The sequence below is a fragment of the Onychomys torridus genome, chromosome 8 (genome assembly GCF_903995425.1).
Source record: "Onychomys torridus chromosome 8, mOncTor1.1, whole genome shotgun sequence".
Classification (NCBI taxonomy): Eukaryota; Metazoa; Chordata; class Mammalia; order Rodentia; family Cricetidae; genus Onychomys; species Onychomys torridus.
The window spans coordinates 73,388,186-73,401,522 of record NC_050450.1 but is presented as its reverse complement, the minus strand read 5'-3'; the positions used below and the strand labels follow the sequence as shown (position 1 = coordinate 73,401,522).

At 40.6% G+C, this 13,337-nt stretch overlaps 1 protein-coding gene across 1 annotated transcript in view; it reads left to right on the top strand.

The window, feature by feature from the left end:
• Appbp2 (amyloid beta precursor protein binding protein 2) overlaps nucleotides 1-13,337 on the top strand; it is a 54,807-nt gene that overhangs the window by 37,664 nt on the left and 3,806 nt on the right. The window contains exons 6-12 of the mRNA XM_036196910.1: nucleotides 1,086-1,175; nucleotides 4,154-4,221; nucleotides 4,300-4,405; nucleotides 5,528-5,652; nucleotides 8,685-8,770; nucleotides 10,365-10,555; nucleotides 12,606-12,771. Of these exons, the coding sequence (XP_036052803.1) occupies nucleotides 1,086-1,175; nucleotides 4,154-4,221; nucleotides 4,300-4,405; nucleotides 5,528-5,652; nucleotides 8,685-8,770; nucleotides 10,365-10,555; nucleotides 12,606-12,771 (832 nt within the window). The remainder of the gene's footprint in view (nucleotides 1-1,085; nucleotides 1,176-4,153; nucleotides 4,222-4,299; nucleotides 4,406-5,527; nucleotides 5,653-8,684; nucleotides 8,771-10,364; nucleotides 10,556-12,605; nucleotides 12,772-13,337) is intronic.

Here is a 13,337-nt window from a genome sequence, read left to right as displayed (position 1 = left end):
GTGTAATATACATGAGAATGTATGTATGTATTATGGGTATGAGAGCATGTATGTGGGCAGGTACATGTATATATCCTTGGAAGTCCAAGGATGATACTAGGAATCTCAGTTACTGTTCCAGCTTGAGACAGGACCTCTCAGTTAAGCCCAGGATTTACCAAAATGGGTACTCTAGTTATCTTCTTTCTTTATAGAATAGCAATTGTCACTGTCCAGAATAACTTAGTTTGCCTTTTTTTACCTTCTGATAATCACTAGGAAAAGATCATTTTTTTGTTTCGCCTCATCTTAGATAGATGCTAGCTATTGCCTGCCACTTGACCTCTGTACCTCACTTTTCCATAATAGTGCATACCATGATGCTATATTATCAGTTAAATGTATCAATGAACATGAAGTGCTCATAGAACAATATCTAGTATAAAGTAGGCACTCAACTAAACAGATAATTAATATAGAAAATAATGGCTAGGTACAATGGCACGCACCTTTAATCCCAGCAACTGGGAGACAGTAGCAGTTGATCTGTCTGAATTGCGGCCAGCCAAGGCTGTATAGTGAAGCCTGTCTCCAGTGAAAAGGGGGTGGAGAGGAGTGGGGAAAGTGCTGCAGGAGGGAAAGAGAACTAGAGGAGGCCTAGTCTAGGACTGAAGCCTAAAAGATGAGCTTCGTACGTACACTGTGGAGCCAGAAGGGGAATGTTCCTAAGGTTGAGTGGGGGATCTGTGCAAAGACTTCTGGGAAAAATAGAACATGCCTCATTTCCTCAGTGTGTATCACATCCGCAATACTTTAATTTACACAAGCTGTAGGAGTGTTTGAGGCTCACCTGCCAGTCCCTGAGCTCAGGAAAATCTTCCTGCCATGCCTCCCGGACTCTGGAATGACAGATGTGCACCAGCACACTTTGCTTGAGAAAAGTACAATAGATTAAGAGTCAAAATTGTGTGTCTCAGAAAATTTCAATTGCAAATGTTTTTGTGTGTGTTTAAGTACTTGTAATCTTGCAGGAAAAAGTCACAATCACTTCATTAAACACTGTCATTTAGTCGGTCACAGTTTCTCTCTTCTCACTTCTTTCAAAGGCGTACAAGTGGTGTGTGGAGGCCATGAAGGAAATCACAGCAGGCTTACCAGTCAAAGTTGTGGTGGATGTTTTAAGGCAAGCTTCTAAGGTGAGTGTGATGTCTATTATGAAGTGTCTTTTTTGTTTGTTTGTTTTTAATTTTTATTTATTTTTTGTTTTGTTTTGTTTTTTCGAGACAGGGTTTCCCTGTGTAGCTTTGCGCCTTTCCTAGAACTCACTTGGTAGACCAGGCAGGCCTCGAACTCACAGAGATCTGCCTGGCTCTGCCTCCCAAGCGCTGGGATTAAAGGTGTGCCGCCGCCGCCGCCCAGCTTAATCAGTCTTTAATAACTAACTAGATCTGTTTTCTAAGTTTCTCTGCTTAGTTTTAGAAATTCAGTTTCTTATCAAAACTATCAGATAGCTTAATCCCAGCACTTGGGAGACAGAGGCAGGTGGGTTCTGAGGTTAACCTGGTTTACATAGTGAGTTCCAGGACAGCCAGGGCCATATAGAAAGACCCTGTCTCAAAAAACAAACTAACAAACAACTGTCTTATAAATTTTCTATTATCAAAGAAACCCATGAAAATAATTGCTTGAGCTCACTGAAGTTCACATTACAGTAATATTTGATGCTAATTTAGCTTAAAAATTTGTCTTCCTTAAAGCTGAGTAGTAGTAACCTCAGTTTCTCATTGAAAATGATGTGGGACCCGTAGGCCAAGGGCTAGAGTGTCTCCTAGTGTATTTACCTTCCTCCTAGATTGCATTTCACAGAGAGCTTGTTATCCTGGACCTGCTAGACAGTCTTTATTTGATTTTTCTCCTGTTTCTTTTTCTGTAAATAAGTATATGAATTCTGTGAGGCTATTTATTAGTACCTCAGAGTTACTGCTTCTGTATACAAAAGCCTAAAGCACTGATGAACCTTCACATATGTTCTTTGTGTAGAAGTTACTCATACTTGACTATTCTGTTCTGATTGGTTTATCCGAGTCTTTTCAACTAGAAAAAAGACTGCAGATTTTTGGTTTAGAAGACACCACTGTTTCTTCGAAATACTAAAAAGTTGTTTGTTGAGATGTGATCTTGGTATGCAACCTCAGCTAGCCTTAAACTTTCTGTGTAGTCAAACTGCCCTCAGACTGTCACTTTACTTGGGCTACAGGCATGTTCCAGTGTGCCTGAGTCTCCCATCATTCACTTTAGAGGAAGTGAATAGCAACACAAATATTCAGATTTCATCCACACGAGAAAAAGATGTTAGCTCCGGGCAGTGGTGGCGCACGCCTTTAATGCCAGCACTGGGGAAGCAGAGCCAGGTGGAGTTCGAGGCTAGCCTGGTCTACAAAGCAAGTTCCAGGAAAGGCGCAAAGCTACACAGAGAAACCCTGTCTTGAAAAAAACAAAACAAAACAAAATAAATAAATAAAATAAAATAAAATAAAATAAAATAAAGAGAATCTATGGAAATAAATGGAAATAATCTGCATGCATAAGAAACTGTTGATAAAAATCAAGTGAGCAAAGAGGTGTGAACATAACTTCTAAGCTTTAAAGAGTTAAGACAAACAGAGAAAGATTATTTCTCTATTATTGTCACTGTAATAAAACCTGTCCCTGGGGGCTGGAGAGATGGCTCAGAGGTTAAGAGCACTGACTGCTCTTCCAGAGGTCCTGAGTTCAATTCCCAGCAACCACATGGTGGCTCACAGCCATCTGTAATGAGATCTGGCGCCCATCTTCTGTATACATAATAAATAAATAAATCTTTTTTTAGAAAAAAGATGTTAGCATGCTTAATTTAAACATTAAATAATGCTTGTATGAAGTAATGTAACATGCAAAATTTGTATATGCACATTGTATTTAGAGTTCAAAAACTGGCAGTCTTCATGGTTCAAAATATTTTTTAGCCAGGTGGTAATGGAGCATTCGGGTTACAGGGGCAGGTGGATCTCTGTGAGTTTGAGGCCAGCATTGTCTACAGAGTGAGTTCCAGGAAAGCCAGGCGTACATAGTGAAATCTTGTCTTGAAAAACAAAAGCAACAAAAAAGTAATTAAAAACTGGAAGTTATTCTGTACATATAAAAATTATTGTGTGAGCCTGTCTGTGTCCACGATAACTTGATGTCCCAGATCTTACCTGATCTCATAAGCCACGTGGAGAAGTCCTGAATAGCAAGACCTGTAAACACCAGATGCTGTTTAACAAAAAGGTCCAGTCAGCTGGCTCAGTGCGTAAAGGCACTTGCCACCAAGTATGACACCTGAGTTCAACCCCTAGTTGACTCACATGGTAGAAAGAACAAACCAAATGCTGAAAGCTATCCTCTGACCCCCACACATTTTGTTCATTTGCATGTATGTGCATGTTTGTGTGTGCATAATAAACTATTCATAAATAATTTTAAAGTATGGGACTGCAGAGATGGCCCAGCAGTTAAACACTGGCTCCTTTTCCGGAGGACCCAGGTTTGATTCTCAGTACCTATGTGGCAGCTCACAACCTCTAATTCTAGGAGATCTAACACTTTCTTCTGGAATATATATAGGCAAATACCCTACACATAAAAACATATTTAAAAGTGTGTGTGTGTGTGTGTGTGTGTAGTGAGAAAAGTACATTATAACATATTCCAGAAGTGGAATATATACTTTTAAAAATATTACACTGTCTCCTCCCCCAACATTTTAGTTTAGTGTTAATAAAGTGATAGACATTTACCTGCTTGTGGATTACCTTTGTTATCACAGGTTTATACTGGAAATGACTATCAGAATTTTCCTCAAGTTGTTTACAGATCTATTTCTTTAAAAAATTATTATAGAGATTTGGAAAGAAATTACAGAGAAAGTATATCCTTGGCTGTCTTGGAATTTCACTGTGTAGACCAGGTTGACCTTGAACTCAGATCTGCCTGCCTATGCCTTTTGAGTGCTGGGATTAAAGGCTTGTTCCACTACTGCCCAGCAGAATCATTTTTTTAATTGACTATTATAGTGTAGTCTCAGACTATACTTATTGTCGCTCACTAATGAACTGTTCCAGAGTTGTTTAATAATTTCCCTCTTTGTCTTTAGGCGTGTGTAGTAAAACGTGAATTTAAGAAGGCAGAACAGTTAATTAAACATGCAGTGTATTTGGCACGGTAGGTGATTCTTATTAAAGATACTGTTATAATGTGTTTTTCAATTTTATATCCTAATAGTTCTGTATCTTTTTATAGAGATCATTTTGGATCCAAACACCCAAAATACTCTGACACACTGCTAGATTATGGGTTCTACTTACTCAATGTAGACAATATCTGTCAGTCTGTTGCAATTTATCAGGTATGTTAATGGTTATTTCCCTTTGCTTTTAACCTAAATTGACTCGGTGATCTATATTTGTTTGTCATTTGTAAACCATATGTAAAATAATTCTTTTTGAGGGGCTGCAGAGATGGTTAAGAGCATTGGCTGTTTTTCCAGAGGACCTGGGTTTAATTCCCAGCACCCACATGACAGCTCACAACTAACTAGGGAGATCTGACACCCTCACACAGACATGCAGGCAAAACATCAATGCATATAAATAAAAATCATTTTTAAAAAACCCAATAGCATACCAATTTAAAAAATACATAACTTGTTATTTGAGGAGCTCTTCCTTACTCCTGCAGGCCCTCACCATTGCTTTACTGTTACAGAAAAGATTTTTTTTTTGTTTTTTTTTTTTGTTTTTTTGTTTTGTTTTGTTTTGTTTTTTCGAGACAGGGTTCCTCTGTGTAGCTTTGCGCCTTTCCTGGAACTCACTTGGTAGCCCAGGCTGGCCTCGAACTCAAAGAGATCCGCCTGGCTCTGCCTCCCGAGTGCTGGGATTAAAGGCATGTGCCACCACCACTGCCTGGCCCAGAAAAGATTTTTAAAAAGTCAAATGTTTCAAGAATTGAAGAGAATCATCCAGGACTATTATCATTAGGCTATGGGTCCATATTCTACAGTACTTTCAGTCTGTAAGCTGCTGAGGTGATGGCTTCACTTTGTGGCGGATTTATCCAGGGTCAGTCTACCTGACTTTCTACCAGCCAAGGTTGATAGCTATAATTTTAGGTCTTATAATCATTATTTCAGATAAATGGTGTCCTGTACCATGACTCTAGACAAGATAGTACTGATTTTACAGTTTTCTTTTAAAGAAGGACTGAGGCTATAGCTCTGTGCTGGAGCGTTGCCTTGTATATATACACTCAGCCTTATTGCTGAAAGACAGCTGATGTGATTCCCAAAACAGGCATCGTCGTCACAGAACCATGTTTTTGGGGGGCGACTTGCAGGTTCTGCTCATGTTTAAATCCAGCAGGACTTCGCCATCTGAAATTGAAGGGATCAGTTAGGTACATGGAGTGTGAGGATAGTTTATTTAACGTAGGTGGTATACAGTATTGTTAAATGTCTTTATGATTCTTTCAGGCAGCCCTCGACATTCGACAGTCAGTGTTTGGAGGCAAAAATATTCATGTAGCAACAGCTCATGAAGATCTGGCTTACTCTTCCTACGTTCACCAGTACAGCTCCGGGAAATTTGACAATGCACTGTAAGTTCCCCCTTTTCTGAGAAGGATAGTACTGTTTCCCTGTAGTATAATAGTCCTTAAGTGTTGTATAGATAAATCTGTCTTCTTGGTGCTATAAAATGTTTTTGAAGTCATTTAGAAATTATCCCAATTTTTTTTTTGAAGATTTATTTATTTTATGTATATGAGTGCTCTATCTACATGTACACGTATATGCCAGAAGAAGGCATCAGATCACACTATAGATGGTTATGAGCCCCCATGTGGTTGCTGGGAATTGAACTCAGGACATCTGGAAGAACAGCCAGTGCCCTTATCTGCTGAGCCATCTCTCTGGCCCCAAATCATCCCAATGTTTAAGGCATCCATTTAGGCTTCCTTTGGTTTCGAATTAAGATTTGTGTATTTCTATGTGGAATGTGCTCTTTTCGGTATTTCCTATAGTGACTTTTCTTTAAGTAATTACAGGAAATCTGGCTCAATGGCCAATTTATCAACCTGCAAACTTGTTGCTGAAAACAGAAGAACTGTGTAAACTGTAGCTCTTTTTTTAAACGTGTAACTCAGCTTGCAAGAGAGAGGAGAATCCCCATCAACAAATAACAGGCTCTAACATCCTCAGCCGCGGTCTGTGGCCTACATGCAAAACTACTTTCATGGGTCACAGGCATACTCATTTGTCCATCTATTTCCTATGACTATTTCATGTCATGATAGTAGTCTTAAATAGTTGTGAAAGAATTTGTTGCCAGCTTAACAAAGTATTTACTGTGTAACTCCTTACAAAGTAAGTTCTCTATATCTGGTATAAAAGAGGAAACCAGTATTATTTTGGAGGAACAGTGAAGGCAAAAAGAAGGCCAGGCATGGTAGACCATCCCTGTAATCACAGCACTACTGCTGGGTCTGGAAGATAGAGTCCAAGGCACTTGCTGCCAACTATGACAGCCTAGTTCCAGCCCTGAAACTTATATTATGGGACGAGAAAACTGACTCCTGCTAGCTTTCCTCCAAAAACTTACTAAGAAAAAAAAATTTAGGGCCACTCTGGGCTGTACAGGGAATTTCAGGCCAACTCAGGCTACACAGCAAGACCTTTTCTTTTTGGTCTCTGTAGCCCTGGCTGTCCTGGAACTCACTCTGTAGACCAGGCTAGCTCCAGCTCATAGAGATCCACCTACTTCCTCCCAAGTGGTGGGATTAAAGGCGTGTGCTACCACAGCTGACTCAGAAACCCTCCCTCCTTTTTTTTTCTCCCAAAGACGGGCTTTATTTTTTTTTGCAGGGGATTCTAGCTGTTATCCAGGATGACCTTGTACTCCTGGGCTCAAACAATCTACCTGCTTCCTCTTGAAGGCTGGGAATTTTAGGTGAAACAAGATAGATCCTCCATCATGACTGAGCCTTGAAAGCATGCTAACTTTTAGAGAAGCTAGTCCCAAAGGATCACATTTTCTGTGGCTTCATTTCTCTGTGGCTAGATAGGCAACTAGAGACAGAAAGTGAATACATGATTCTTAGAGCTGGGCTGTTGGAGGATATGAGGATTGCTAGATGTGTCTAGCAGTTTTTTTAAGGTGATAAAAATGTCCTAAATTTGGTTTCAATGGTGGATGTGTACTACTCTAATATACTAAAAAACGTGGTGGCACACAGTAGCACTCAGGTGAGACAGGAGAATTGCCAGGAGTTAGAGGCCAGCCTAGGCTACCAAATGAAACCATGTCTCAAAGTAAACAGCTGAGGAAAAGGCACCTGTATAATCATTGATATTAAAACTCTATGGACAAGTTAAACAGTGTGTTAGTTAAAAACTAAAAAGAGCTGGTGAATTTCAAGATAGACAAGAGATAAGAAGTTTGAGGGGAACTAGAGAGATGGCTCAGTGGTTGAGAATGAATACTGGGTTTTTTTTGTTTTCCAGACAGTTTTGTTGCCTGTCCTAGCTCTTACTCTGTAGACCAGGCTGGCCTTGAACTCACAGAGATCCACCTGGCTCTGCCTCCTGAGTACTGGGATTAAAGGTGTGCGCCACCACCGCCCGGCTGAATACTGTTCTTTCAGAGAGCCCGAGTGTGCAGCACCCATGTCTGGTGACTTAGAACCACCTGTAATTCCAGCACAAGAGAAATGCAGCACCTTGCCTCTGTGGGCTTCTCACATGCCCACACTCAGATACATGATAAGTCTTTTTTAAAAAGAAGTTTGTGTTGTAAGAGAGTAGCAGGTATAATAGGCAAGTCGCTTACCTTGTATTTAGTGAGCTGGGCTGTGAACAGATAGCCAAATGTTACCCTGGACAGAAAGCGAGAGAGGTGAGTGATTTTTAGGGACTTTATGTACTCTGTTTTGTAAAGTGAACCATGTGCACAGAGAAGGGACAACACTGCTAGAATGAGCAGCGCGTGGTTTCATCCAGAAAGTGATTGCCAGATGTGTGCAGGCTGGAGGCCAAGAGGGCTGGTGTGGGATGGCAGGGAATTATGTCAGCAAGAGGGGGCAGAGAGAGATTGAGTCTTGTAGACCATAATGAGGTCTTTGATTTTGAGGGAGATGAAAATACAATGGGTGTTAAAAGTGTAATCATAACAGTTAAATTTGGGCCTGGGAATGAAGCACAGAGTGCTTGCCTAGCATGTGAAAGAGCCTGGGTTTGACTCCCAGTCCATCAAAACAGACAAAACTCTGATCCGTAAGTGTTTTGTTTTAAGATTTATGTGTCTTGTGTGTTTGTGCGTGTGTGTATGCACTGTAAATGAATGCAAATGCCCATGGAGGCCAGAGGTGTTAGAACCTCTGGAGCTGGAGTTAGCAGAAATTTGTGAGCCACCTGATGTGAGTACTTAGACCTGAACTTGGGTCCTGTGGAGGAACCCCAAATGCTCTTAACTGCTGAGCCATCTCTCCAGCCCCAAAACCATTTGTTTTGTTTGTTTGTTTGTTTGTTCATTGTGGTTTTACTTGTACTTTCTGTCAATATTGTAATGCATATTATGTCTTTTATATCACTTTTAACTAAAGAAAACACTAGAATATATCTATGTGTATTGCAGATTTCATGCAGAAAGAGCCATTGGTATCATTACCCACATCCTACCTGAAGATCATCTTCTATTGGCTTCTTCAAAGAGGGTGAAAGGTACCCTTTGTAATCTAGTCTCGGATGATTGTAAATTCATATGTGACATAAAGTCAGGCTGTTAGGGTGTATGGATACATGACTAAAATAGTTCCCTTACCTCCTGTAGTTCTCCTCTTTCATAGAATGTTTGTTCATTTTCCTTTCTTCTTCCCTCCGTCCTTTCCATGGAGTAAGAAAGGGGGGTGCTGCATATGACCTCACAGTAACTAGTTAGGGCCGAGAGGGCTTCCCAGAGGCTCAGCTCACGTGCACCCCTCCTTCTTCCTGGCAGATTCCGAATCTTTCCTAATTCTGGGTTACCTTAATTCACTTCAGTACCAGCAATGAAGTTAGATAGTAAGGAGAAAAATAAGTTACACCAAGCCTCACCAATACTGAATCACCATTTTGTTGATTATTTTAGCCCTTTCTGTCTTTAAATAAGATAGTAAAGGGCCAGTGAGCTGGCTAAGGGAGTAAGTGGGCTGCCAAGCCTCATACCCTAACTTCGATCCCTAGTATGCACATGAAGGTGGTGGGAAAGAGCTGACTGCCACCAGATCGTTTGCTCACCCATCTGAATGCTGTGGCACAAACTCACCCACACACTAAGTAAATGCTAGAGAAAGTAATTCATAGCTTTACGTTGTCTCCCGTTGTACCCTGGGTGTTTCTCCATCTCACCACAGACAGGTGTGTGCCTTCTTCTAAGAGCCTTAATCTCCTCTCTGGACTAGAAACTGCTTTAGATCTTCTGTTTTCTTTTCACTGTCTCTACACGACAAAGCCAAGATGTAAAATGACTGGCGATGTCTTTAGTCTTGGGTTTTGTTAGGGTTTGGAAACCTCAGATGGAACTTTGAAATTGAAATGTCTTCTGACCTGATTGGGTTGGTGGAGTAAGCAGGAGGAAACACTTTTTCAGTTATGTTTGGTTAAAGGTTATGTTTCATAAAGGGTGCTTTCAGAAGTACCAGAAGTGCTTAAAGCACGCCTCAACGGTTGTGTAACTTGAACTTTCGCTTTTCTCGTTTGGTTTGGTTTTTTGAGACAAGGTCTCAAAGTTGTCTTGCAGCCAAGGCTAGCCTTCAACTCCCAATCCTGCTGCCTCGGCCTCCCAGTTGCTCACATAGACATTCACCACCGTTCCCAGGTGGCCACTTACTTTTCAAATCCAATTTCCATCTATAAAATATAGCAGGCTATTACAGTACAAGCTGATTCTGAAAAGTGATTTATAGTACACCATTTTTTCCATTCAGTTGAATGAACATACTGTATAAATAGGCTTTCCCAGAAGTGTATTGTTGAAGTAGAATAGTTTGTCTGAGCACAGTGGCACACACACCAGCATTAGAAAGAAGTTGAAGCAGGAGGATTGCCATGTAGTCAAAGTCAGCTTGGGCTATATATCAAGAGCCCAGCTTAAAAAAAAATAAATAAATAACAAACAACCTCAAATGTAGAACGCTTTGATCTTGGCCAGTTCTAAACAAGAGTTCGTTATGTGTTCAATATTTAGTAAATACTGGGTCTTTAATTTTCAGTTAAATGTTGGTCCTTTAGAATATATGGATTTGATGTTTCCTGATTTGTGGCTTTCCTTGTTCAGCACTTATTTTGGAGGAGATTGCGATCGACTGTCACAACAAAGAGACAGAGCAGAGGCTTCTTCAAGAAGCACATGACCTGCACCTGTCCTCACTCCAGCTGGCCAAGAAAGCTTTTGGAGAGTTTAATGTACAGACTGCAAAACACTATGGCAACCTTGGGAGACTCTATCAGTCAATGAGAAAATTTAAGGTAAAGGAGTTCATATTTTGTTTATATGTTGCCTTGCTTGCTGACCTTGACCTTGATATCTTCCCTATGCTCATTCCCTGCCAAATTCCATACTCCTAAATGCTTAAGGGAGTTCTTTGGCTGTGTATCCTGCATATTGGTCATTAACAGCTTAGATGTAAGATTTTAAAACATCAGAAGCGAATTTCTGCCCTTCAGGGTTCTCCCATTGTGCTATATTTTATTTCTAAATAATTAGTACATTTAAAATAATAAATCAAGCTGGGTGGTGGTGGCACACACATTTAATCCCAGCACTCGAGAGGCAGAGGCAGGCAGATCTCTGTGAGTTCCAGGCCAGCCTGGACTACCAAGTGAGTTCCAGGAAAGGCGCCAAAGCTACACAGAGAAACCCTGCCTTGAAAAACAAAACAAAACAACAAAACAACTGAAAAGCTGGTATTGTTGTAGTCAGGCTTCTGTCATAGTTCTTAGCTATGTACGTTTAGGTCTTAGCAGAATGTCTGGCCCATAATAAATATTCAGAGACTTCAGATTCTAATAATAACATTAGAGTTGATTATATATAGTTACTAAGAATTAGGAGCTACAAAATCTAGCAGTACACTTAAACTAATTTTCTTTTAGAATTTTTGATTCTAGTCTGTATGAGTGGTACATTCCCTTAGTGTAACACTTGGAAAGCTGAGACAGGCAGATTGATAGTTTGGTGCCAACCTGGACATACACATGCTCGTATGTATGCACATGTCTGCATAAATTAGTACTGTCTTAACAAGTTTAATTTTGGGGATCTGTTTATTCAAATTTTTTTCTTTTTTTCTTTTTGTTTTTTGTTTGTTTGTTTTTGTTTCTGTTTTTTCGAGACAAGGCTTCTTTGTGTAGCTTTGAAGCCAGTCCTGGAATTCACTCTGTAGACCAGGCTGGCCTCTAACTCACATAATCCGCCTGCCTCTTCCTGGGATCAAAGGCATGAGCCACCATCACCGGCTTTTGTTTTGTTTTGTTTTGTTTTCTATTTGTTTGTTTTGTTTTTCGAGACAGGGTTTCTCTGTGTAACTGCCCTGGCTGTCCTGGGATTCACTTTGTAGACCAGACTGGCCACAAACTCAGAAGAGATCCATCTGCCTCTGCCTCCTGTGTGTTCTGAGAATAAAGGTGTGCGCCACCAGCGCTGATCTCCCCCCTTTTTTTTTTTTTTTTTTTTTTGGGAGACAGGATCTTACTGTGTAGCCCTGGCTGTCCAGGAATTCAAATTGGCCTCAAACTCAGAGATCCACCTGCTTCTGGGGAATTAAAAGTGTGTGTTTGGGGGGGGGGAGGGGGCGCCTTTAATCCCAGCACTCGGGAGGCAGAGGCAGGCGTATCTCTTGTGAGTTCGAGTCCAGCCTGGTCTACCAAGCGAGATCCAGGAAAGGTGCAAAGCTACACAGAGAAACCCTGTCTCGAAAAACCAAAAAAAAAAAAAGTGTGTGCTACCACCCTGTCTTTAAGAAGGCCCTTTATTGTTCTTTTGTTTTGTTTTGGGTTTTGGTTTTTCGATACAGGGTTTCTCTGCGTAGCTTTGAACCTTTCCTGGAACTCGATTTGGAGAGCAGACTGGCCTTGAACTCACAAAGATCCGCCTGCTTCTGCCTCCCGAGTGCTGGGATTAAAGGCGTGTGCCACCACCACCTGGCTTATTGCTTTTTTATATTTAATAGTTTTGGTGTTTTCGTGACAGGGTCTTCTCCATGAAGCCCAGGTTGACTTTGAACTATCAATCTTGGTGCCTCTGTCTGCCTGTTGGAAGTATCGGCATATATTGTTAATATTTGCCTTTCTTACTCGAGGCTTCAGGACCATTACTGTCACCAGCTTTTGTGTAGTTTACAAATACCAGTAATGCTTTTCATTAGCAGCTTTTTTGGAAAAGACAAAGCATGTTCTTTGATCTTACTACCTAATAGCGTTGGTAAGCTGTGGTTGACATTTAAAACAAATTTGCTCTTTGAGTAGAGTTATCCTAGGAAAAAGTGCAATCTAATATTCCATTTGGCCTCTTTTTCAGGAAGCTGAAGAAATGCACATAAAAGCCATTCAGATTAAAGAGCAGCTTCTTGGTCAAGAAGATTATGAAGTAGCCCTTTCGGTGGGACATCTGGCATCTTTATATAATTATGACATGAATCAATATGAAAATGCTGAGAAATTATATTTGCGATCTATAGCAATTGGTAGGTTCCTTTAAATTTTTCTTAGGTGTCTAGAGAGCATGTCCGGCTTCTTCTATGCTGCATGAGGGCAATGTTGACACTGACAAAGTCAGCCCTGCAGAAGACAGGACTGAGCACAGGGCAGTTTATGGTTGCTGCGTGCTAGGCCTTGGTAATTCCATCACTCACATTTTGTTGGACTTGTGTGTCGTCTTCATTAATGAACACATAGAGCATTTGAATTGTTTCCATTTGACCTTACTATCTCATTGTATGAAATGGCTGTTAGGGTTCTTGCCCGTTTTCATATTGAATTGTCTGGCATTGTTGACTTAGGAAATTCTTCATGTACTCTAATTACAAGCTCTGTTGGTTACCTGTGATGCAAGGGTCTCCTCTCATCCTGTTTTCCTGAGAGCGCCTTGGAAAGGACAGTTTATTTCACTTCATTTTATTTATGTTGTTTGTTGCTACAGGGACTCATGTAGCTCAGACTGGTATTGAACTCCAGACCATTTTATTTCCACCTAATGCTGGGATCACAGGCATGTGCTAGCACAGCCAGCCTAATAACTCCTTGATGTTAA